Raw genomic sequence first — 24,539 nt, forward strand, 5'->3', positions numbered from 1 at the left:
AGAGTTTAATTTGGTGTATTTTTAGTATATTATACAGATAAGTACAGTTTATATTGTACATAACATAATATGCAAACATATTTATTTGATAACTCTATTTAATTAAATAAATTTTGGCACTTTTTGGCAGTAAACGTATAGTTATTAATATAAGTATAGATCATCGATCCTTACATATTTTGAATATTGTCTAAAAAAGGTGATGAACAATTCAAGTATTTATTAGTAGGGAACATTTGTATTTAGCTCATTGGCTTTTGTATTGGTGTGACTGAGTATGTTGCCCCTCTTAGAAATTATGTTGTGGCTGTTTGGTCTTTCAAAAAGTCAGAAAAAAAATCAAAAGTATCAAAATATTTGGTGTTTTGTTATTGTTAAAAAAGTGACTACTAAATGGTTGACTAATATGTTTTGTAGGTTGTATAATGAAACAAAAGATATGAACGTAGAAAAAGAAACAAATACAAGTCTTGATATTTTTTTACGATACTTTAATCCAAAAATCCAAAGAGTATTCGAGTGAGGCTAACCATCTGAAAAAAATCAAAAATATGTTCTTATGTAATCCATCTGACCAAAAAAGAATAAATGTTAAAACAATTATAAGCTTATTTTTAACATATATATATATAATTCCTATTTTGAAATCTAATGACTTTATTCTTTAGTATTTCTCGAAAGTGACGTAACTTTTAAGCACTTAAAACAACATTAAACGCACCTTTTCTTTTCCGTTTCTGTCTCAGCTACAAAATAAAAATATCGAAGACTCTTCAATGGAGGCATAAGTTCGAAAGCATGTCGCTTATTTCCCCCAAGACTAGCTGTGGATTGGACCTTATAACCATGTAGGCAAAGGGATGCTATAAATTGAAATGCAGATATATTAATGAATACACATTACTAATTTGTTACCTAGAGCAAATTTGGAATTTGTGTCTGAATACAAGTACAAACATGAATCACAAAGGAGGCAGTATCTTTTTTTCCAGGATTTGGAGTCTGTATCCAATTTCAGTAAATAACCTGAGGCGTCAATTTTCCCTGGGAATTCCTGACATGGCAAAGAAAGCCGTTGATTTACGATATCAAACCAAAAGTCTTCCTATAAAAATGAGAGAATAAATAAAATTCGACATTTGAATAATATGTTCGTGCTTAAATATTAATTAAATATATGTAAATGTTGAACTAAACAAAAATAAAATAGTTCTACACAAAGATCGCATCCCTTTTTTATTATTTCCTAAAGCTTTATATGTTCATAATAACTGATTATGAATTTATTTATTTACTTACTTCAATCGTTTTTTTGGATACACTGGAAATAGCTTGATTCCACTTATCCAACTCTTCTTGACTCTCAGCCGCCAAATCCAAAACATTAACAACTCCAGATACATTCCAAGATACTTTAAAGGAATACGAACTTGTTTTTTCATGGGTTTCCTGGTTTCCTTGATGTAGTGTCGAGTCCGCTAATAAATACACTCCCAATGGACGAGAATCCTAATGAAACATAATTAATATTTACTCATTAGTATTAAATAAAGTCATTTTCAATTAAGCAGAGTGGACATTATATACACTCATAAAGAAACAATTCATTTTAAATGTTTATAAGGCATAAAATACAACCCTATACCAAATTGAATTACTTATATTCTATTTATTGGAAAACATTTTCATGCAATAATTATTTATATTTTAACATTTTAATTATGAAATTGAATAATTGAACAGCATAAAAAACTGTTTATTAACAAATTGGATAATTAATAAGAATATTTTAGAAAATGATGATAATTTTTCAAAATAAATTACTGATTTTCTTGTTTAGTTCTATAAATTTTTTTTCTATTTTACACATCTAAAATTCAATTTTTAATTTTTCAAAAACATGTCATTTTAGCACCTCTTCGATGAAACAATACGTTTATGTCACAACTGAAAAGTCATAAGTAAGATATTCTCATTTTTATCTGTTATGTGATCCATTGATTATATAATATATTTGCTATTACATCTTTTTAATTAAAAAATTGTTAAACTGCTGAAATTGAGATTTCAAAAACTCGTGAATAAAATATGATACATATAAGGTTAAATTGTATAGGCGTTTAAACATAATCATATAAAAAATGGGTCTATGAATTTGTAAACACTAGAAGTCAATGGAGAAAACATCTTACTTCGTCTGATTTGAAGAAGTAAAAACATGAATCGGCACGAATAACAAACCATCGACGAATCCAACGCTTTGTTTCATCTCGACTCATTTTCCACAAATACCCACTGCTCACGACTTTTAGGGATTCATCTAGCTTTTCCATGGACTTTTCGGTGTAAGATATGGGGGATTCTTCGTTCACACGAGCTAATCCCAGCTCCAATTCATCACTCCCTATATTATAACAATGATTTGTTTCATTAAGAGCTTAACTTTTATAAAGTTCCATAAATGTATATTAAGATCAAAACTTCAAGTTCATTCTTTCAAAAAATATTTTTTTTTGGTCATGAGTTTACTCATAATGGGCTTGCGAACAGGTTTTGAAGTTTTGAACCTCATTGGTAAGATTATTATTTATAACAAATAAATTTTTGTTAAAACGGATTGACATTTCATCAAACATGATTGGATTTTGAAAGTAGATTGATAGAAATAATAATAATACTTTAAAGCTGTTCTTCTCAAATTGCGGTACAAGAGCTTCTTCCACTGATACATGGAGAAACTTCATAAATAGGTTAAATCTCTGCTATAGTATACTTGGTTTTCTCATAATACTGAGTTATACCTTTAAATTTTGATATTTTCTCAGGTGGTACACACTATACAATTTTTGAGAAAAACTGTTCTAAAAGATTCCTTTAAAGGCATTTAAACATTTTTTACCTCAACCCCTCAAAAAGAGATGAAATTGTGCGTATAGTATGTAACTTTAGTTAAGTTTAGTAACAATGATTTCGCATGAAATGACTATTTCTTTAAAATAAAACAGGTCCACATATTTTAAGGGATTATAAATAGACTAGAAGTTTTATATAGCTAAGAAGCTTGTACTCCATTTACCAGTTTGTGCTGTTCGAACCACTTCAGTATGGGGCAAATCCAAAACATTAACTCCATTAATAGATAGAATGATATCTCCCACTTCAAGTCCGCTTCTTTGAGCAGGAGTATCTGGCTCTATAGCAGATATTACGACCGGTCGTGAGCCGTGAATACGAAATCCAAATTCTCCTCTAATGCGTTGAACAGTGACTGTTTTGTTACATTCTAAATGTAGATATATATATGAAGAGAAAGAATATGTAATTATGAAAATTAGAGAGGTAACCATGCATGGAACAGATTATAATTGGAGCATTACCAAAAGATCTTTCCAAAATTCGAGAATACATGAGTGCACTTGATCGCCTATGAACCATTCGATGTGTGATGGCTTGATGTCTTCTTTTAAAGTCTCGTTCACTTTGTGTTGAGTCGATAGAACTAGATCTTGCCATTTGTTTTGGTGGCTCTGTCAAAAATATTTGAGATGCATCATTTGAATAATTAATTGAATAACCCTGAACCTTACCTTCCATATATGACTTATTCATACCACCAATGAATGCCCAAGATGTCTTTGAATAGCTTCCAACATAACATCCTGTAAATTTAAATAAATATAATGTGAGACAATATAAACGTATTATTAAATTGACAGAGTCAAGTATATCTAAATTTATGATACATTAATTAATTCACCTTGAATATCATCTTCTTCGTTAAAAGAAACAATTGGAGCCTCTGCCGCACCAGCCATCTTTGCTAACAGTCTTTCCTTTGATCTACTTCGACTACGAGATCGTACTCTTCGAATAGTTGCTACCACAGGAGGACTCTTAACATTATCACTATCCTCAACGATGACCTCCGTAATTTTAATATGTTCTTCCTCGGGAGATTTATGATATACTCTTATTGGAGAGTCAGCAAAGTCTGTTGGAGGTTCTACTAAACTTGTGGTTCTCTCTCCTAACTTAAAGTCTTTTATTTTCTTCGTAGATTCTAAATTTACAATTTCTACTTGAACTGGGGACTCTAAATGAAGGACTTTTTCTTCTGTAGGAAATTCTTCTGGTGTATGGATGGGCGTTCTTTCAACGATGTAGTTTTCTACTTTGAATCCTTCATGCATCGCAGGACTCCTTACTAAACATGGAGAGTCAAGAGATGTTTGAGTCTTTATCAATGGCTTCGATGTAATTTGAATTTGCTCCTCGAGTGCCTTCTTCTTCTTCTTTACCTCTCCATTGCTAATTCCCCTCTGCCAAATAAGGGAATTTTCAGAAACAGTTCCTGTATGTGTGCCATTTGTTTTGGGCTTTCCTGATATGGGAGGTGTCTCCAGATTCAATGTCATTTCTTGTTTTCGTTTTGAGCAAGTATCATTAATTATAATATCGGCTGAAGTCTTTTCTAAAATGGGACATTCATTTGTTGGAGTTATAATAGGCTCTTTTGTCACCTCATTTTCTGGTGAATTACTACTATTTAGAGGAGTCGGTGTGAAACATTCTTGAGATGAAGAGAAAGAGTGGGGGGACAGAATCTCTTCAAAAGGCTTGATCTCTTTTTTCATAGAGATGTCAATTGAAACTAATTCGGGCAATTCCCTATCACTGTCTTCGCCATCATCAACAGCTTGCATAAAGGAAGAGGTCAAATTATTTTGTGATAGAGAGAAGTTGTGACTTGAGCTGTGAGACTGTTTTCCCTCAAGGATTTCTCCTTCTGAGAGTGACTTTTGAAACTTATTACGTTTTTCAGCAGCAGTGTAAGCAATCATCTGTGTTGGCGGTGGTGAGAGTGGGACAGGGGGCGGAGGTGAGGAAGAGAGTTGAGGAAGAGGAGAGGAAGGAGGTGATGCTGGTTGAAGAGGTGTTTCTGTGGTTTGTATTTGTTGTTCTATTTTATTATTTTCAAAAGGTGCAGAGTCAATTTCGTAGACTTGAAGTTTGTATCCAGGAGTTTGTGAAGCAACATGTGGTGAAATTTGTTTGCCACGGACGGGAGGAGGTGGAGGATTGTACGGTGGCGGGGGTTTTAGTATTCCATTGGTTTGTACTCCTTCAGAGATCATTTGAACCTTGGGATAATAAAAAACATATGATTAAATATTTAGAATGAAAGGATAGTTTATTCATCTCATTTTGGATGTAATAGAAGAGTTGTATGAATGGTATTTATGTTTTGTTATTTCGAAGGAATGATATATGTACACTGTACATAGATTATTTTTGAGCATATGTGCTCATATTTGCTAGATCAGTTCTATTCACTGAGATAAGTTTTTTAATGAAGTATCTTTATACAAAATACTTTGAAACCCTCTTACTTATTAGTATCAAATTAAATGTCAAGCAAATTATAATGCATAATATTCACGATCACACCTGCTAAATAAATTATATTAAAAATGCATTTCATGAAAAATAAAATGGATTTTCATTTACAATACTAACAATACCTCCAGAAAATCTAAAAAATACTTTAATCAAGTATAACAATAAAACACATTGATCAGTCAAAAAAATATTTGTGATTAAATTTTAATGAACTCAACATCATTTTAAAGCTGGCCAACACAAAGTCAGTATTGAAAATTTGAAAGAAAACGAGAAATTTGAAATTTACAATTTTACTTCTTGAATATCAGCATGAAATAATTACAGAATTATGCTGCAAAACTTGGACCGTCAATTATTGTTAATTTTCTCATTAATACAAGAAGGTTTTATGAGTATTTTTTGGCATTCTGGTCAAACATTCTTTCTGCATAAACAAATTATAGTACTACTATTTCGTCATATCTTCATCATGTGTGAGCAAAAAGCTAAATGTTAGCACACCTCAGATCTCCGAGATACTGATGTTGAAGTGGCAAGGATTATGGAAATTGTGAAGTGTTCTAGGTGCTTTGTTTTTACGGAGGGAAAGAAAAAAATGATGGAGAAGACATCTCCAGGAAAGCAGGAACTAGAGGGAACCATAGTTCTTATCCATCTAGGATTTATTTTTTTGTTATTATTGAAAATATAACATTATTAAGTAGTTCTAAAGCAGCCTCTTGACTCCCCGTTTTGTTGCCTAACCCTTTATAAATATTGTTTTTGCACAAAAGAAAAAGAATCCAAGTTACTTTTAAAATTAAATTACTAAAAAAATTTCATACTTTCAATACCAAGCTGAAATTACTTTCTTAAAATCGGCACTGGTGTAGCCAAGTATTCTATTTTTAGAAATCAAAATAGGCTCATCTTAATTAAATAAATTAATATAATCTTAGATGATCACTTATTTTTTGTAACTAAAGTTTGACATTCCTAGAATCAAAATTAGTTTAAAGCTAGGATTTGGTCTGTTTTTCCCACATTATAAATTACTAGCTGACTCCAGGTATAAAGGCTGTCTCCGATTAATTAGACTTTGGCTACGATATGACCTTTCAAACAGAACCAATAAATAAATTTAAAAAATTGTAACTTTGACTGTGAATTCTCACAACAGTTAAATGCCCTTTGTGGCACCACTAAAAAGCGTGATTTAAAAATAGAAAGGAAGGACGATAATAATTAAATGTCAAATAAATGTGTAATCCCAAATTTTAGAGAAAAAGTCTTCTAGTTAGGTTTTGTTAACATTTCTCAAATGTTATGAAACCATGTACAGTAGTCACCCCGGAAACTAATGATATAAATTGAATTTACTGCTCTATTGTGTGGTGATATGATTTTTCCTATATTTTCTGGATATAATTCAGAGCGCAGGCCTCGATTCACGTCTGTCTGAGTGGCTTGAGTTCGCATACTATTCCTTTTGATTCGATCTGCAAAATAAAGAATAATTGGATTATACGTTCTGTTTCTACATAGACTCTTTCAATTTATTAATCCAGGGGGGAAGTACCGGACTGAAATAGTTTTCTGTTAAGATTAAATATGTAAATAGTTCATGATTTTCCAATTACATTTTGAAATATATTTTTTAAGAATAAAAATTCTGATTATAAATTAGATTTATTGCCTTTCCCCCCTGTTTTATATCCACAATATACCTACATACAGAAAGCATCTAATGTAATTGAATCAAAATTACTATTAGCATTATGAAGCAATAATTAAGTTTTAATGGAAGGAATTTTATTGGTGTTTGTATTTCTGTATTTTCACTCTTTCAAACTCATTAGGTATCAGATTTTTTTTGGTTGAATGTTGAGTTTTTATAAGCTCTAGGATCATACTAACATGACTCAAATTAATAAAAAACTATATATCTCATCCCATTTGAAGGGGAAAATATAGGATGCTCATGTTTCTCAGGGTGTAATTGGAATATTTTATTCTTAAAAATCTGAGTACAATTATTCATTTTTCAAGTGATTGAAAAAATTTACAACTGTTATTTTTGAAAGCAATATCAGCCAAAAAAACAACAGATAAAAGGTACAAAATCAGTTGGTAATGGTCCAATTCTTCCCAACTAAGGAACTATTGTTTAATAGTTTTTGAGGATTACTCTCAACTTAACAAAAACTAACTATAATTCTACCAATCAACCTTCAGAACACGTAATAGGAGAAACAAAAGCGAAACATCGACAGTTATCAAAGAAATAAATTATAAATTTTGATGTTAGTGAGGTAACGCCGCCTTCTATAAAAGAGAGAAGTTATAAGAGCCAAATTTGATAGTTAATAACGAACATTGCTCATCTCAACTGTAGGACTTATAGATTATTTAATTCTATAAGATCTTTTACTTTAAAGTGTGGTCATAATACTATGGTTTTTATGTAGTTTGAATCCTTGTTGATTTCTATCAAGAAAACGGTTGATTTTTTTTAAATCAGCCAAAATAAAAGATTTTTTAATTTTTTAAATCGAGATTTTTCAGCACTTGTTTAGAAACTAAGATTTTTTGATTATTCAAAGTTACTTTCTTTGCTGACACAGTGTTAAAATACCCAGTGTATTTTGTTGTCAGTTGTCGATTCCCTCGTCTCACTTGATACTTCTTGGCTATTTCATAATTTAATCTTTTTAAGAAATACACGGAGTAATAAGTTATGCAATACTTATGTCCGTTTATATAATATATATATATTGTTAAATTTTATTATTTCTATGAATAAGTTTTCCCTATTATATAGAATACAAGTGAATAGCTACGCTTTTAACAAAATATTACTACGAAAATATTATAATTCAGTATCTAATATAATAGGAATTTATTATTATGAAACATATTGGTTTATATAATTTATTTTATAAATTGTTGATAAATAACAAGCCAATGATACTCTTGGAGTTCTTAGTAAATAAGAAACAGTTGGTATTATTGAATTATTTGGCTAACAAGTAGATAATTTCGGGGAATTTTTCTGTTTCTTTTTGGAAGCAAGGTTGGGTGAACAATAAAAGTATTGATATGAATAAGTTACAATATACTTATACTTCGTTTCCAAAAAGACAGGAATATAATTTCTTGTTGATCCTCGTATATATATATTGACTATGTTATTATACCTATGAATACATTTTGGCTATCATATACAAATACTAATAAATAGTTACACATAAAAAAAATACTTTTAAGCACTTGAATATTATAAAAAATATATGTAATTCTGTTTAAAAATTGTGAAAAAGAATACGACAATCATACTCTGGGAATACTTTAAAGATAAATAATAATTGGTACGATAGACTTATTTGAGTAATTTTCAAGTGATTTAAGATATTTTTGATTTCTTTTTGGATGAAATGTTGCGTAATTCAATTACAAAATTTTGCAAAAAAGAATACTATTCTCCATGTAACAGCTCTCTAATTAAAATTGTCATTTTTCAACAAGCACGTAGTTTTAGTTTTTTTGTTTGACGGGGCAATACCTTTAAAAGAATATAAGTAAAAAATTTGCATTTGATTCTGCTTAATGATCCATCGATTATTAATGAAGCTTTTTCTCCAAAAATTGTCAAAGTGATCAAATCTATAGTTAAAAAAATCACATATCAAATTTGATAAGTATGGAGTTGCAGGGTTAAGATAAATTATTTCTTATAAGATTTGGAGATATAAATTGAATCTAGGTTAATATAATTGATTTACACAGGTAAAGGAAATACTTGATTTTTTATATCTTATCTTTTTAATTAATGCTTGATAACTTAAATTCAAAAGTTTCTGTTTGCAAAAATATAAATAACTTTTCTAAGTATGCTTTTTTATAAAATAACACCATAACAATATAAGGGATTGCTCAAAGGACATTGAAGGGTGCCACAAAGTATTTTATATTTAATAGTGGGGATAATCACAGCTTAGTGAGAAATATGTCGTTTAAATTAAACGGATAACTATTTAGAGGCATGAGTCGTAGAAAAATCGACAGTTGACTTGAAAAAACACATAAGAGTATTTGATATTATGGAGATATAATGGTTTCTTATTTATTCTTAAAATATATTTTAATAGAGAAAGTATGCAGAAAGTAAATTGAAATCCAAAACACTGATGAACCTAAATTTGTATGCAAAATTAAATTATCATATTTTATATCAAATACTACTAACATCAGGTATCGAATTTAAAACTTTAATTTTCTTGACTTCAAATATTAATAAAAGAGAAAATAATTCATCTTTATTTGATATTTTGTGCTCACTCAATTAAATAGACTTAACATTATTTACTTTTTAATTTTTTTAAAGACTCTATTTTAATGTAAGTTTGAAGAAATATTCATAATAAAGAAATATCAGTTATTTGAATGTCTCTTTTACGTATGAGTATAGTGATAATATTTTTTGTTGATTCTTTTTCATGTGTCATATTTAAGTTAAAACTTAAAGAAATACTCACAGCTCCAGTTTTTGATAGTAATTTTTACAAAAGTGAGATTTTCTTATATTCTCATAGTCATCTGCAATTTGTTATATTTATAAATATTGACTGTATCTTCAAAAACGGCAAAAGTAAATAAGCCATAAGACCCAATTCAAATTGCCAATGACTTCAAGCTTAGCCGGTCTGCCGTGTAAAGAAAAGAAAGATGTGAAGCCCCAGGAACAGTCGCCAGAAAGTCTGGTTCAAGTATGAAAGGAACAGTAAGAACAAAGGCGATGATTATGCATGTCAAAAAACGCCTTGCTAGAAATCCAGCGAGAACGATTCGCGGTATGTCCAAGAATATAAATGTGAGCGAGATTACACTCCGAAGGATAACTTAAAGTTGACATGGGGCAAGGATAAAAAGGAAGGAGAAAGAAACATTTAATTATAACTGTAACAAAGGAGATGAATTTGTATAGAGTCAAGCTTCTTTTGAATGTATCCAAGAACATATGACCTCTCAGCTCCCCCGATCTTAATCCTTTGGATGATTCCTTCGAGATAAAAGTAGAAGAAGCTGCCTGCAACAAGTCTTACGTGTCTGTGAGATCTTCAAAGTCTGCCATCAAGGCCATATGGGTTGACTTGTGCGAAAAATAGATCCGTGAGGCTTGTGCATCCTTCAAGAAGAGGATGGCAGCCGACATTGAGGCTAAGGGTAGTCATATTGTGTAAAAAATGTCGATTTTAGATATAATTCACTGGAAATATATATCATTTTATTCTCACTGTCTTCACGAAGCAGTTTTTAATCAAGATTGAAAAAACAATCTTCAATCTAAACTTAAATATGATGCATGGGGTATTTATGGTATAAAAAAGAGAAAAAAGTTTATTCCTACCTGAAATTATGCTTAATCTTAAACATTTTTACATCTATTATTTTCCTTTTTCATGTATACATGATTATATAAATAATAATTTATTCAATTAACGAATAACTTCTTGAGAAGAACCTGCTACCAATGAACAGTATTACATTGTCAATATGATTAGTTTTATTATTGAAAGACACGGAAAACATTATGTGCACTCAACTGTATGTAAATCTGCAAATATCTATATGAGGACCAGAACTTTCCATTTCTTTCATTTCTACAGTTATTTATTCCTATTTTTAGTCGTTCTTTTTACGTATTAATTTTTTGTTAGTTTATGAGTCCACATACATTCTCATTTGATATTTAGCTAGCTATCAATTGAGCAATTCCTTCCACTCCCCAAAGGAAGAGAGAGAGAGAGAAAAAAATCCAAGCACAGTATGTAAGCTTGGCTCAAGGGATTTTTTTCTAATCCAATACTACAAAATAGTTTTATAATATGTTAATATTTACATATATATGTAAATATACTTGTCTATGTTTTTTGTACCACTCAATCTTCATATTATGGACCTCCATTTAAACCATCTCCTTTTTGGGTTATTGGAAAAATGTCAAAGATGTGTTCCATGTCTCGCATAGAAAGGAGAATGCGTAAAAGAGAGAGATATATATATATATACTTTTATGAAAAGGTTTTTGGCGATAAAAAGTACAAATGAAGCAATGACCAAATTATAATGTACACAGATGAATCCGAGAACTACTTCCTTCCCCTTTCCTTCCTCCTAGTGAAAGCATTCTTAATACAGTTAACGTACATCAATTGTACAAAAGATACGAATACATACATACGTAGAACATAAAGAAATCATCATAATTATTTTGTAGGCAGTATTTACTTATGCAATAGAAGGAGCGATCAACTTCTTCGTACATTGAAAAGTCAAAAAGGATTCTAATATTGCTGCAAATCTGTCTATCTACATGTTGTGTACTCCTGTATTTTTTTGTATAAATCTCTCTAAAGTATATGTAAGCTGTAGTAAACAGCAATATATTATTTGTATTGCACTTTTAAAAAAATCCACATTTTTGATATTTGGCCTTCTAGAGCGTGTTGCATCTTTGGGATGTTAATTACCGGACTAGAATTGACTTAACCAAAACTACAGTATCAGAAATATTTTTAGCCGTATGGCTTGCATTTTCGTCTTTATCGAAGAAATAATGTTAAATATAAAAATTCCTTAATTTCAAATATGCACATCATTCTAGGTAGGTGCCTGTAATTTTAGGAAAAAATAAATCATTCATAAATTTCAAGAAAATTCCAAGGTTCACTTTGTCACTTTGTATCAAAGTCCCTCCTTTGATATATATACCTTTTAGATTACGGAATTATATATACGGGGCTGTTAACCCCACGGCCTGGGTTCCCTAAGTTTTTCATCAGTAGTAAATATCGTTCAATTCATGTCGTGTTATCAATAGTTACTCCAGTCATCTACCCTATAATGAGCCACGTTTCATCCGTAGACACATAAAGTCTAAAAAAGTCGTATTTATCACTGTTGAAATATGCTACAAATGGCTGATAATCATGAACACGTTATTGCTTTTGATTGATTGGTTACTCGAGCAGAACCCAGTTTGCACACAGCGTTCGCATGTGTAAAACCTTCTGAGTAAATACATAGGACTTTAATAATAAACAAATTGCTGACGAATTAAAACTCCCCTCCCTCCCACTTTTATAATTTCTGAGACCTAAAGGAATTGTAAAGCAAAATATGTTAAACACATCATGTTCTTGCTAACTTTGTTCTTTCATGGAGTATATACATCCATTAATTTCCTCATTACCCTAATGAGGAAAGCAAGAAAACATTTCTTTGGGTTACATATTACATACTCTTTCCCCCACTTTAGTTTGAAGTCTCGAATGTAATAATTTCAGATATAATGAGACTTTGCAATGTTTGAAACTTATGATATCCCACCCTCTGTGAGGCAACATTTACCAAAAGAATTTATTATTTGTGCTATCGTGTTCTATTCATCTTTTGCAGAAAATGTAAATTGTAAATGTGCTGCATAGAAATACAACCATAACGATTTATAGTCTTATTTATGATAGCGCTATTGTAGGAATACCAAGAAAGAAAAGTTGGGCAAAAGTGCCCCACAAGTAAGTTGGACATTTTGAAAAATTCTTGGAATTATATCACACCCGTCTATCTTGAAAAACTTTTCAACAGGAATCCCAAAAGTTTGTAAAGCGGCAAATGGAGGATTTTTTGATGAAGGTAAAATTTAAACAAAAATACTTTATTTTTTTTTTGCATATAAACGTTTATACCAACATTGCACCTTAATTTTTCTACATTTTAGTATCCTAAGTACGTACGTGTTACCTTATGATAAAGTCATAGGTAGTTAAAGAAATAAGTTAATTTTTTTTTTTCTTTCCCAAAATTTCCTTTCCATCACTAGTTATTTCATTTCCAAATATGGCTCTGAATTGAAATTACACTCAAAAACCTGATTTAAAAAAGGCTTGAAAGATCAAACCTATTGCAACTGAAAACTTTAATAGTCATTTATTTTTTCTATGGCTGAAATAACAATAATAAATCTTGGTTTTCGCCGGCGGGCGATCCAAAACTTGAACTTTGTTGCATAGTGTAGTTTTTATGTTTTTTATTGTTAGCATGGTCGTATATTGGGCATTAATTTTAATTTGATGCATCTTTTGTTATTAAAAAGGAAAATACATAGAAATTTTTCATTATTGTTATTTCTAGATATGTTTTAGTCAAAAAATTCTTGAAATCTCTTTCTGATAGACAATACGAAAAAAAAACAACAAAAAAAACACTTTTTGTAAATCATGTGGAGAGGATCCATTCAAATCCACCTTCCAGAAGATAGTAGTTAATGAATATAATTTACCTATCATGACTTGTCTTGCCATTTCCTGTGTAATGAGGGTATCACCATAAATACAATCTGCAGTACTACTATTCTGATTTGGAAGTGTTGACAAGGGAGGAGGAGGCGGTGGATGCATCATTCCATTATCAATCAGACGCTCCAAGGACTTTGACGTCTCTCCACTATTAGCACTACTCTCCATCAAATTCTGAGAAGGCAAATTAATAGAGCGGAAAGTTTGAAAATTCACTTGTTTGTCAGCCACTTTATCATCGTTCACAGATTGGTGATCCTTTTCAAAACTTTTTTGATGTAGCTTTTTAATGTTTCATATGTATGATTCATTAGAGCATAAATATATAAAATGGTGTCAGATGATAAGAGGTTGAGAAACAAATAGATGTAATATGTAGATGAAAGTGAGATATTTGGATAGAAAAAGACAAGGGAAAAAAATGAAAGGCAAAATTAAAGAGAATACAAAACTTATTCTTTAAGAGGGAGGGTGCTTTAATAGCTCTTATTCACTTACTAACCTGCTGTCTACGATGTATTAACAGATCTGGAGTATTGGGCTGAGTTCTATTGTCTGAGATACCTTCCTTAGAGGAATACACGGGATAATATCCATGAGGAATGGAGTAGTTTCCACTCATAGGATGAGAAACACCATAGTAGTTTGTTGCTGGTAAAGGAGGCCCAATGTGGACGGAGGATGGGTACTGAGATGTTGAGGAGTAGCGTTGAAGAGTGTGAGCTCCACAATATTGCTGTAAAAACACAAAGACAAATAATATTATCCAACGTCTTTCTTTAGTTTCAAATCTTTATTTATCCCTCCCAATTTGAATTTTTATTTTTTGTCACCGTTGTATTATGTAAATCCCCGGTTTCAATAAGTGATCCCATTGAGAGTCGTAGATTCGGATCCATTGGGTATCGATATCCCATGTTATTAGTGCTATTAGCGTTGTTTTGATGATGGAGATACTGAGGAACAGGAGGACCTCCTAACATACAAAAAGATTTCGGCCGTCGACGAAAATAGTGCTCGTCAAATCCATCCTCTTCGTCTACTCCGTGATAACCACCACCATAGTGGTACATCCGCGCCCGCGCTAAAAAAAATACAAAGAAATAAATGTGGAGTAAATCAATGTTGGCACATTAAACAAGGCATTTAAAGTCTGATATGATTACTCTATTAGTATATAGACTTAGTGTTGTGCCCGCCCTTAATTAGTACTTAAGGTTACAATCCCTTTCAGTTCAGTCACGGTACTAAAACTGATAAAGTTAAGTAATTGATGACGTCATTCAACTTTATTTCTACCTTGTTTAATCAGTTCTAGTACTAACATTCCTAAGTACCGGTGCCATGTACAATGTACATAAATATATAAAGAATAAAAGAGTGAAACATATTTTTCTACCAATTAAGAAAGAAAATTTAAAAAATTATGATCTAAAAACATATTCGCTTAAATATAAGATTAAAAACAAATTAAAATTAATATTTGCATGTTATATAGGTAGGCTCTGGAAGAGTAGATGAGTAGAAAGAAAAAAATATATAGATTAAAATGTTCAAATAATGAATGGATTATCGAAAACATATTACGTATTTTAGGAAACTTACTTTGTCAAATTCCTTTTGGTATCAGGCCCGCATTGATCTAATCTCAAAAGAGGCTTACAAACTATTAAGAGGTTTCATATCTTGTAGTTGTATTTCCTACATAATATAGACGGGGCATTTCATATCAAGCATATGAATTTAAATAAAATAAGTAAATATGAATTTAAATAAAATTACATTATTTTCCTTAAACTAATGCTATTTTAAATGAAAAAGGTTCTCACCCCTATGGCAGTAATTCATTTTTGCCAAAAATCATATAACATGCACCTGATATTAACAAGGGTCATAATTCAAGTGCACCATATGCCTCGCTCTTGCCTTCTCCCCGCAATCTTTTTGTTTATTACAAACTACTCAACTCTAGTTATAGGATACCATTGTGGTGTATACTATGGTTCTCATACTATAGTACACAAACTTCCTCTCATGGTACGTGAGGAATTTCGTAAATAAGATAAGTTTCCATGATTGTATATTCAGTTTAGTCATATTGATTGTTGGTACAAAGATCTTTTTAATTTTTCTCAGGAGATATATATTAAGAAATGTATGAGAACCACTGGTGTAGATTATAATCTCATTTTTGGTTTTTTTTAACCAATCAGAGTGTAATAACATATATGTCTATGATATTACATATCTAAATAGTCGATGATTGAGTTAACCTACCGTTCCATGTATTTGTACTTCTCGCTCCTGGAGATAAAGGTGGAGGTAGATTGTCTTCGTACTTTTTCTGCAAATCCTCTTCACTTGTTGTTCTGGCCATACAAGAACCAAGTAGTGACTTTCGATTTCGACCACTTGAACAAGGGGATATTCCGCTCTATAAAAGATGAAGGGGAAAAAAGGATGAAAAATTGAATTAAATGATTTTGCTTAGATTTGCAAAAAATAGTAATCCTTTTTAATATATTTTTATTTGATATTGCATCCAACCGAAAAATAAAATATAAGTTGAATATTTATGGTCTTTCAACGTGGAGATCTTATTTAATAAATGAAAATAAAAAAAGATTATATTCTAAAAAAACATCAAAATTTATAGATAGTTTAAAAATTAATATGAATTTTTACAATGCATAGCATAACCTTCCGTTTTTAAAACAGAGCCGATATACTTATAAATTCTTTGAGTTTAAAAAAAAAATTAAGTAATTTTTTTAGAAAGGCATGAAAGTTATTAAAGAATCGTTCAGATTTAATAGTAGGAATATTGTAATTACATAGAGTCTAGCATATTAGAAAAATAACAAAATTAAATTAATTGCCATCAAATTTATTTAAATATACATATTTGTGTAGAAATTCAGATTTTATACAAGTTGTAAACAAAAAATTAGATGACTAATTTTCAATGAAGGATTTATTTGGTATAAGTATGATTCAATAGTAAAATATTTCAAGTATGATTGACATATTAACTATCTAATTTTTGACTATTTTAATACAAACTACTGAATTATATCATGTGATCATGAATGATCATGTGATTTTAATAGATCAAAATGAAATGATAATATCAATTAATTGTTGCTTATTAGGATGACCAATGTTTTATTAAATAATAAATTTTAAGACGAATAAATTCCAACTTGTACAATTTGGTTACTTAAGTTGTACTTGTACAGACATCACAACTTGTCAAAACATATATATGTATTTTATAGTCAAAATTTCAATTTTAGTCGAGTTCTATTTTTTGTATTTTACATCAATCCATGTTTGTATACAATAATATCAACTTTTCGTTTCGATCGAATTTGACCGTTTTTGAGAATTTCCACGTATTTGATGTTGTTTCTCATTTTTGATTTATCAAACCTTCTGGTTTTGAGACTTAATGTGTAGAAGGACTTTTTATATTTTGGTGAGGATTGGACAATATCTTATATTGGCCCAATTAGGATTAAACATGTTAGATTATTTCCATTTTATTGAATGACATAAACAATATAGGTTACAATCACATAGAGTTAAATACAATTTTTTATTATCACAATGATTTTTTCGATAGTTTGGTAAGTGACCCCAACAATTATCGACTATTGTTAGTATGTTTTGTAATTTTTTCACTTCTTTTTTTTCATGATTGATTTGATATTAATATAACTACTGTTTGATTTCCATTTAGATACAAACTAATATCTTATTTCGATTAATAATCCTTTAATTCAAACACCTCCCACATCGGGGAGTTTATCAGGAGGAAGTCCTTATATAATATAAAATGAAAACTCTTTTAGCTGAATACTGGTATGCAAAGTCTTTAAAAAAAGGCAACCGCCTGCACCAATACAAAAGAAAACGCAAAGTTATTCAGCCCAACGTGATAAATCGACAATAGATCTTTTTGAAGTTATATTTATATTCCAAAAGTACCAACCGATTATTAGAAAATGTTAAGATTATATACATATGTGGTGAGCTAACACAAAAATAATTAAGCACAAAAATCAAGAAATACAGAAATACCCAATGAACTTTGGTATTAGTGTATATGTAAACATATTTGATAGATTTATTCAAATTACTGGTATGCGTATGCGTTCTTTAGTTCAAAACTTCATTTGAGCCCGATATAGCCTTTCTAATATAATATATCGATTTATAATTATTTCATTGTGATGTAGATCTTTTTCTACTTTAAGTGTAGTTTGAGGTGCTTCCCAAGGACTTTATTGTTCATTGTTTTATTGTTCGAAATTGACGATTATTTGTCAAAGAATACAAATATAATCCGGACTGAATTTTGACTTAATATATTCTAGTCTACTTTTGTACTGATGTAGCACATATTAACTCGGAAGTTATTTCAAAAAATTATGGAAATGTTCAATTGAGTATACATAAAATAAGATGGCAACAAAGTTTACTATTTGTATAACTTCATATTTCGAGCTATGAGTTAGACTAATATGAAATTAAAAAAATATTGATATCTCAAAGCCAAATATAAAAGTTTTTAATTCTTAACAATGCTGAAATTTCTTGATTAAACTGCCCTTATAGGCTATCAAAAAGTTTTATCAAAAGCAACCTCTACCGGTTTTTTAAAATTGTATTTTTTTGCTGCTTCGCATCTGAGACCAAGTAAAACTTCTCAGATCAAGACTATCATTAATGACTATCACTAACAAAAATTTTGTATGACGTCTCATATTTTCTTAATATAAATGAAATAACTACTTTAAATTACTTCTAGGAATACCTTGGTCTCTAAAACAATGTGCAAGATAGGTATCAATAGTTCTTTCCTCAACACTCTCAAATGAAAGAATTATATGTACATGCAAAGGTATACAAACTATGGTCCGGACTTGGCTCAAACTGACTTTTTTTCTTCCCTGAAGTAAAAATAAAATGGACTTCCCACTGTTTTGAGTCTCTGAAGAAGGTCCAAAAAAATTGGTAGTTGGTCATAAAGAGTCTAAGACAAATGGTATTTAATGAAGACTTTAACATATGGGGAAATCTCTGGAACAAGGTTGTTGAAAATATTATTTATATTTCCGACCTGGGTCAAAGTTAATATATTAGTTATTGACTAACATGCATATTGAACTTTGTTAACATGCATGCCATGATAAAACAATTCAAAGAGCAAAACCTGATAAAACATACACAGGTAAATCAAATTAATTATCATAATCAATATACCGGGCCAACCGTTATTATTTACCAATTTTAATACACAAAGTATTGAAGTCCATGGCAGGATCCTGGGTGAATTAGGAAACAAGTTTATTACCTATTAATTTAAGCACAAAAATAATGTTTTAGTCAATATATCCGTCCTCAGAATTGATGGTGGATCCAGGAGGAAGCTTAAGCTGCTGCAGACCCTCTGGATGTACTCAGTGCTCATGAAGGCCCAGTCCTTGTTGATGTAAGTCTTCAGGGTGTGGCTGTTGTTGTGGTGTCTCCTGCAGGCCTTGGACTCCACATACGCCTAGATGGAATAGTCTAGGGTGTTGAAGCCTGGCCTCAGCGGCGGCAAGAAGTCCTTTGCCCAGAAGTATTGTTGGCCTGGAGCGACTCGTAAGTTTTCTTTGCAGTGTGGGCAGGTGCTTCATTATGTTGGAACACCCAGGGAGAATTGCCAACGATGGATTTGATCTATAGGAGAACTTCGGTGTAAATAATTTTGACGTACTCATCATCCTTCAGCCTGTCTCCTAAAGGGAACCATTTAGGATTCGTGGCATTCCTGTTGGATGCAAACAGGCCTAACATCATCACTGAAGCAAGGAGTTTGGAGGTGGAGACATATCGGTTCTCCTCTGCTACCAACATCCCCAAATGTCGCTACTCATTCATTCTGCCTGTTGAAGACAGGGTGAACATTAAAGATCTTCTCATCAAAAAAAATCACAATGAATCCACAGGTTCCTTTGAGGGGGGTCAGGATCTTTTTTGCACGCTCCACACGGACTTTTCTATGCTCTTCTATTAATAGAGACCGTGGAATACGCCGCAGAGACTTTTCTCTTTCCTTATTTAAAACTCTGGGAACAACTGATGTGGGCATGTTCATATTCCTGGTCATGTCAGCAAATGAGGAATTCAGCTTTTTCTTGATTGCTAACTTCAGGCGATTGATGGACACGTAGGGTTTCCTGCCTGCTTCTGAAGAGTGTATGAGGTCTTCCCGATCTTCAACCGCATGAAGACTTTATAAATCGTCTTCCTTTAGGCCCCAGTCTGCTCCCCGATGACCTTCTGGGACAATCCCGCGCGGAAAAACACTGCAATGCCCATCCTCTTCTCGTGCTGTGCGATCATGGTGGCGAGTAGGACAATGTTTTTCTTAGCAATGGACAGCTAATTATGTGTTCTAAAGTTTGTTCATTGGGATATTTAAAAAAATGACTCTTAATCTCTCAAAATTTGCATAATAGAGATGATTAAATAACAACAGTTCGTCAGGTATAGTTTGAATGGACATAGATTATAATATCAGGTCTGTATTTCACTCTTTTATTAGGTATTTCAATATGGAAGGATGAGCTCTCAGATAAGAGTGCATTGTGTTTCTAATCTCGTTCCACATATTAAGTACCATATGTTTATAAGCAGTTATTTTCCTTTCTTTTGAAAGGTAAGATTCCAAAGTCGAAAAAAAGTTCTATCATAATTCATTTCATTATTTATTTTTAAATAAATCAACTTATATTCACATGCATACAAACCCCAAAAACAAAAAGCATATGAGTTGAATAAATACACTAAGTATTTTTTATTTTAGAAATTTAAAAGATAAATAGTTTCGTCATAGTTATTCAATTCCTTTCCTCAATGGTGCACTCCCTCTTCTGCGACTTAAAAAAATTGGGATGGACCCTATAATAAATTAATATTTTATTGTCAACTGGACATTTCTGTATATGGTACATACTTACATAATATACTAAGGGCAAGAAGAAAAATAGAAATATGAAGGATTTTCAACAGTATTCTTAAACATTTAAATGCATGCATTGACTTCTACTATATCCATTATGCTGAATAATTGTTTTGTATATTTTTTTTAATGTTATAAACTGGGATAGAAATGGGAAACAATGTATTTGAGGCAGAGTTGATAACCACATGTATGCAAATCTGTATCTATATATGCAAATGAACGGCTTTCTACACTGTTTGTGTTGCAAAATACATAGTATGTGATGAAATTAAAGAGTGTGTGGGGATGCAAAAAATAAAAATAAAAGTTTTTTTAAATTTATAATGATCCAAGTTAAATAGTATCAAGAAAAGAAAAGCAAAATAAACATTTGTGCAGTTCATACCTTTGTACCATTGGCATAGTATATAGGTCTATCAAATATGTCACCTTCTACAGATTTGTATCTCAAGAAATACAAAAACAAAAAGACATGAATCTGCACTTCATATGCGTTTAATTGATCTTAAAAATGTGTCCTTTAATTGGTCAAATGGAGTTGTAGCGAGTGAGGATAAGTCAACATTATAGACATTCTTACTTTTATTATATCACACAACCTTTTATACAAAATAAGACTCTAGAAAAGCTCTAAAATCATCTGGGAGTTAGTCAAATAAGTCAAGCATACCAACTGCTTCTTATATCTTAAGTTTTCCATTTTCGTTTGAGCGACGTAACGCCGTATATAGTATTAATATTACTGCATCTGAATGAACATAGGAATGGTATTTAAAGTCCATTTATAGACACAGTATAAATTTCTTTCTCCAGGAGCTCCTATGATCGAACTTACATACATTGAATTCATCCGAGTAATTTCTTCTGACTGTTTACTGAGCTACAGCAAAATATTTTTTTTTGATTTTTTTTAGTTAGCGTTGCAGAAAATATGAGCTGCAGTATCTTACAAATTAGAAAACGAAAGATAATGTGGCGATCCCGATAATTTGAAAAATGTTTGGGAGAAGAGTAGTATTGCTGTACTCACTTTTTATGATATTAGCTGCAAACAGGCTGGAGAAGAATGGATTACACACACATCGTACTCAATATCTAACAAGGAGAAATGCAGGAATGACTCCGATGTTGATCCTCAATTCTACTCTGAGTACAGCAAGAACTTATACTTATAAATTCACTACATATACTCAAAGTTAGTGTTTGCCAGCCTTATTTATTAGGTTCAAACGGGTGCATCAGTTCTTGGGGCCCGTCCTTCGGACTGTCAGTACTAGAAATTATTAAAAAAATATGAAATAAATTTCAAATGACGTTATCAAGGACCGAACTGAACAGTACATGACATTCACAAATAAGGATCACCATAACACTACTCTCTGTCTTTAATGAGCATACTCAAACTTAGTTACTATATATTTAAATGACATAGCGTCACAAAATAAATGATAATGACAAATACTTTAGAAAATAATAAAAAAAAAACACTCTTCAGATTGCCAACTTCCAAAAAATATCGCAAGTTTTTAAACAATTCTTAGTTAGAAATAAATAATGGCTTAAATAGTATATGTCTTTATTGAGATGATACTCTGAGAATTTGATTCTTTTTCTCTTCAACAGAGAGCTGAAGTCTTTTCTTTTTGTGAACGTTGAATTAAAAAGACTACAGTTTATTATCTTGTTGCAAAAAAAATAAAGCAAAACTACTTTTCTTGCGCCGGAATATACACTAAAGCAGTTATTGTTCAAAGGCAGCTGTCTACCGTGTCAAGGAACGCCTGGATAAGGGTGAGGAACTTGGAATGGCCCCCTGGATTATTCGTCCAAGAAAATACTACTGAGGATGTGGTCAAATTTGAGGACAAAAACTCTGAGCCTCCTCAATCAGAATATCTGAATCCCATGTATTAAAGTATCTGAAGGCAAGTAGAGTTTCAAGTCTACATTATCTGACACCCAAAAAAGGCCTTTAAAACTCTGTCGATGAGTTGTAGGATACCATGTCAGATGCCTACATCAAAAGCACCTGCAGAAAATTTCATCATCGCCTGGAAGCGTTTATTCCTGCCTACCGTGGTCATATTCAAGATTGATTAAGTTTTAAGTTATATTTACAAAATTATTTGGAATTTTAAATATATACAAAATTATACAGCACTGTTGAATCCCGGTATACACTTTATAGAATATAACTACAGTGACGGAGAATAAAAGCTTTCCTAGTTTCTACTCGTAAATATATAGTTAAATATGTAAAAAATAATCATATTCAAGTTTTTTCAAAATTGAGGGCATCTGAATGCGGAACAATATAATCAATCACAAATGATAATTCGTATAACATGAACAAAAAAAATTCAACATTAGTATCCATTCTAATTCGTTGGCAATCAAAATTAATAATTTATTATATAAATACATATTTGCACATAATATTTTATCGACTTAGAGTTGGAGTATTAGAGTCTCCACTCGGACTAAAGTTTGTTATCGTCCTGGAGCATGAGGAGTCGGATTCGTAATAATTGGGCTCAATTAAAGCTCTGCCTATGTCTATATAAGCTCCAATAATAATTTTTGAAGGTAAGAAAGGCAGCAGTAACTGGAAATAACTCAAGAATCAAGGGAAAGACTGGGGAGACAAAACATCGACAGTGACACCAAAAATATATGGAAAATAAATAAGTTCATAATTCAGACTCTACGACTATTACATCGACTGATATATAAATATAGTTGTTATTCTCTCATGATTCATGATTTAAAATCATTATTTTTTATAAAATAGTTGTTTTATTATCTTTATTAAATAATTCAATTAAACATTTAATTTAAAACAAAATTATTTGATAAAAATAAAGTTCAGAAAGAACTAAATTTACTTTTTTAATGTTAAGTACTTAAGTGAATTTTACAGTATCAACTTAAATAATATTATTATTTAAATAATTAATAATAGTTAATTATGGACCATAATTACTACATTTGTTGCACAATTTCATGCATAGTTGCACCTTTATTGCCCAAAAATGGTTCCTCATTTCATCCTTCTCTGTTCGTCTCGTTCGAGAAAAGTTTGCGTGTATCTTCACACGAACGAATAATTTTGGTCTTAAAATTATGACAATCGGGTGGATATATATTTTTTGTTTCCGTTTAAATTAGATCTTGTAGGATTTTGGTTATATTCCTTGAATCATTATATTTTTGAGTTTTAATAACAATGCAAAATTTCTTCTCGGCTCTAAAATATCCAATACTTTTTGAAACAACGGCATAAAGATTGTCCAGTATAAAATTTCATATCAAGGAGCTTTGAATATGGCCCTGATATCATGTATCTTAATTCGGCTAAAAATAAGGCCAGCAATAATACTTATAAAATACCAGTTTGTTTTTAAGACAATACAGTATATTCTTGCTGTTGAGGAGTTAGTTCTTGAAGAAAATATGCACTATTCGCTTTGTAATCGCTTCTCGGGTGTAATGATTATATTTTTAAGACTTCCTTGATACAACACCATGAAGATTGGCTGGTATAATCTTTAAGATCGAGGAGTTTCTAATATGTGCCAATACCACTATTTTCCCAAAAAACAAAACACACACACAAAACAGTGTCTTCATTTGGTTTAAAATATAGCCAGCATTATAATATAAAATATTAGTTTGTTGTTCAGACAACACAGTATCTTCTTGTAGCTAGAGAGTTAGTTCTTGAAGAAGAGATTTTGTTGGATATTTGCCATCATTACACTGACATACTTTTTCTTCATGAATTG

The 24,539-nt window shown here is 31.0% G+C and overlaps 1 protein-coding gene across 4 annotated transcripts in view; it reads right to left on the reverse strand.

Moving 5' to 3' along the window:
• Nucleotides 1-9: 9 nt before the first annotated feature.
• LOC121122169 (uncharacterized) overlaps nt 10-24,539 on the reverse strand; it is a 312,765-nt gene continuing 288,235 nt past the window's right edge. For 2 of the 4 annotated variants that reach the window (XM_071890167.1, XM_040717177.2), the window contains 14 exons: nt 16,017-16,173; nt 14,573-14,823; nt 14,242-14,475; nt 13,724-13,913; nt 6,763-6,881; nt 3,758-5,141; nt 3,588-3,659; nt 3,378-3,527; nt 3,077-3,283; nt 2,193-2,404; nt 1,300-1,509; nt 916-1,105; nt 722-863; nt 10-533 (listed from right to left, as the gene is read on the reverse strand). In XM_071890167.1, the coding sequence (XP_071746268.1) occupies nt 482-533; nt 722-863; nt 916-1,105; nt 1,300-1,509; nt 2,193-2,404; nt 3,077-3,283; nt 3,378-3,527; nt 3,588-3,659; nt 3,758-5,141; nt 6,763-6,881; nt 13,724-13,913; nt 14,242-14,475; nt 14,573-14,823; nt 16,017-16,173 (3,570 nt within the window). In that variant the 3' untranslated portion in view covers nt 10-481. Of the gene's footprint in view, nt 534-721; nt 864-915; nt 1,106-1,299; nt 1,510-2,192; nt 2,405-3,076; nt 3,284-3,377; nt 3,528-3,587; nt 3,660-3,757; nt 5,142-6,762; nt 6,882-13,723; nt 13,998-14,241; nt 14,476-14,572; nt 14,824-16,016; nt 16,174-24,539 lie in introns of all 4 variants that reach the window. The other 2 variants (XM_071890166.1, XM_040717176.2) reach the window with 1 other exon arrangement.

Source organism: Lepeophtheirus salmonis, chromosome 7 (genome assembly GCF_016086655.4).
Source record: "Lepeophtheirus salmonis chromosome 7, UVic_Lsal_1.4, whole genome shotgun sequence".
Lineage (NCBI taxonomy): Eukaryota > Metazoa > Arthropoda > Copepoda > Siphonostomatoida > Caligidae > Lepeophtheirus > Lepeophtheirus salmonis.